The 2,500-nt window shown below is 42.0% G+C and overlaps 1 protein-coding gene across 1 annotated transcript in view; it reads left to right on the top strand.

The window, feature by feature from the left end:
• The window catches only part of LOC138864485 (heme-binding protein 1-like), an 8,703-nt gene that overhangs the window by 3,867 nt on the left and 2,336 nt on the right, over positions 1–2,500 (top strand). The window contains exons 5-6 of the mRNA XM_070131625.1: positions 527–710; positions 1,727–1,840. Of these exons, the coding sequence (XP_069987726.1) occupies positions 527–710; positions 1,727–1,840 (298 nt within the window). The remainder of the gene's footprint in view (positions 1–526; positions 711–1,726; positions 1,841–2,500) is intronic.

Genomic DNA, 2,500 nt, shown 5'->3' with positions numbered 1-2,500 from the left:
GCCCCTGATACCTCATAATACCTAATTTCCCTAACTTTATGCCCATGATACCTCATACGTACCCAGTTTCCCTAACTTAATCCCCCTTATACCTCATACACACCTAATTTCCCTAACTTCATGTCCCTGATACCTCATACATACCTAATCTCCCTAACTTTATGGCCCTGATACTTCATACGTACCTAATTTCCCTAACTTTATGTCCCTGATACTTCATACGTACCTAATTTCCCTTCCTTTATGTCCTCAATACCTCATACACACCTAATTTCTCTAACTTCATGTCCCTAATACCTAACTTCCCTAAATTTATGTCCCTGATACTTCATACGTACCTAATTTCCCTAACTTTATGTCCTTAATACCTCATAATAACTAATTCCCATAACTTTATGTCCCAAATACCAAACTTTATGCCCCTGATACCTCATACATACCTAATCTCCCTAACTTTATGCCCCTAACACCTCATACACACCTACTTTCCCTAACTCCACGTCCCTCATACCCCGACCTCCAACAGGCAAAAGGCTCCCCATGACAGCGCCCGTCACCATGGAGGTCCGGCGGGTGACTGAGGACTTGCAGCGGTTCCAGATGTGCTTCTACCTCCCCCCCGCCCTGCAGCCCCCAGCCCCCTCCCCCCCTGCGCCGACGAACCGTGGCTCTCGTATCATCACACGCCCATCCATGGTCGTTGTTACCAGGTGTGTTTCTGTGGGCGTGGAGTTGGTGGGTGGGGCGTGGAGGTGTGTGTTGATGGGGGTTTTGTGTGTGGGTGGGTGGGGTGGAGGGGTGTGGGTGGGGGTTGGGTGGGGGGGTTGTGTGTGTGTGTGGGGGTTGTGTGTGTGTGGGGGTTGTGTGTGTGTGGGTGGGTGGGTGGGGATGTGTGTGTGTGGGGGGTTGTGTGTGTGTGTGTGTGTGTGTGCGAGTTCGTTCATATGTGTGTGTGTGTGTGTGTGTGTGTGTGTGTGTGTTGCGTGTGTGTGTGTGTGCGTGTGTGTGGATGTGTGTTTGTTTTTGTGTGCGTGTGAGTGTGCGTGTGTATGGATGTGTGTTTGTTTTTGTGTATGCGTGTGAGTGTGCGTATACGTGCCTGCGTGTGCGTGTGTGTGAGTGAGGATGGGTGTGACCCCCTTTATATAAACTTGAGAAGAGATTAACTATTTTTTCTCATAAACATACACTTGGTAATTGGCAATTTGTGGCGCTCCTTTGAAGGCGTCTGACTTGACCTTCAAGTCTTTTAATTTATTGCTCGCTCAAGATTTGCAGTCGAGTGGGGCAAATACGGTGCATGTTATATGTATATATATATATATATATATATATATATATATACATATATATATATATATAGAGAGAGAGAGAGAGAGAGAGAGAGAGAGAGAGAGAGAGTATATATATAGAGAGAGAATGTATAACTATATAGAGATGTATTTATATATATATATATATATATATATATATATATATATATATATATATATATATATATATATATATATATATATATACTATATATACATATGCACACACACACACACACACACACACACACACACACACACACACACACACACACATATATATATATATATATATATATATATATATATATATATATATATATATATATATAAATATTTGCATACATATAAAGATAGAGAGATATTTAAGCGCAATTAACTCTGAGCTTCTGTGGCGACGCCCTCCACCACAGGCAGTTCGGTGGGCGGCCCGAGACGCCCACTCAATGGGGGAGCGAGGCGATGGCTCTGCGGGCGGTCCTCGAAGGGGCGGGCGAGAAGGGCGTCGACTTCTCCTCCTTCGTTGGGTGAGGATGGTGGTGTTTTAATGGTGGTGGTGATGATTTTAATGGTGATGATGATGATTTTAATGGTGGTGATGATGTTTTAATGGTGGTGGTGATGGTGATGATTTTAATGGTGATGATGGTGATTTTAATGGTGGTGGTGATAATGATGATTTTTAATGATGGTGATAATGATTTTTAATGGTGATGATGATGATTTTAATGGTGGTGGTGATAATGATGATTTTAATGGTGGTGGTGATGATGGTGATTTTAATGGTGGTGGGGATAATGATGATGTTTTAATGGTGGTGGTGATGATGGTGATTTTAATGGTGGTGGGGATAATGATGATGTTTTAATGGTGGTGGTGTTAATGATGATTTTTAATGATGGTGATAATGATTTTTAATGGTGATGAGTGATGATTTTGAATGGTGGTGATAATGATGATGTTTTTAAATGGTGATGGTGATGATTTTAATGGTGGTGGTGATGATGGTGATTTTGATGGTGGTGGTGATGATGGTGATTTTAATGGTGGTGGTGATGATGGTGATTTTAATGGTGGTGGTGATGATGGTGATTTTAATGGTGCTGATGATGGTGATTTTAATGGTGGTGGTGATGATGGTGATTTTAATGGTGGTGGTGATGATGGTGATTTTAATGGTGTGATGA

This window comes from Penaeus vannamei, chromosome 16, assembly GCF_042767895.1.
Source record: "Penaeus vannamei isolate JL-2024 chromosome 16, ASM4276789v1, whole genome shotgun sequence".
Lineage (NCBI taxonomy): Eukaryota > Metazoa > Arthropoda > Malacostraca > Decapoda > Penaeidae > Penaeus > Penaeus vannamei.
The sequence above is the reverse complement of the archived record's forward strand: the minus strand, read 5'-3'. Positions and strand labels throughout refer to the sequence as shown.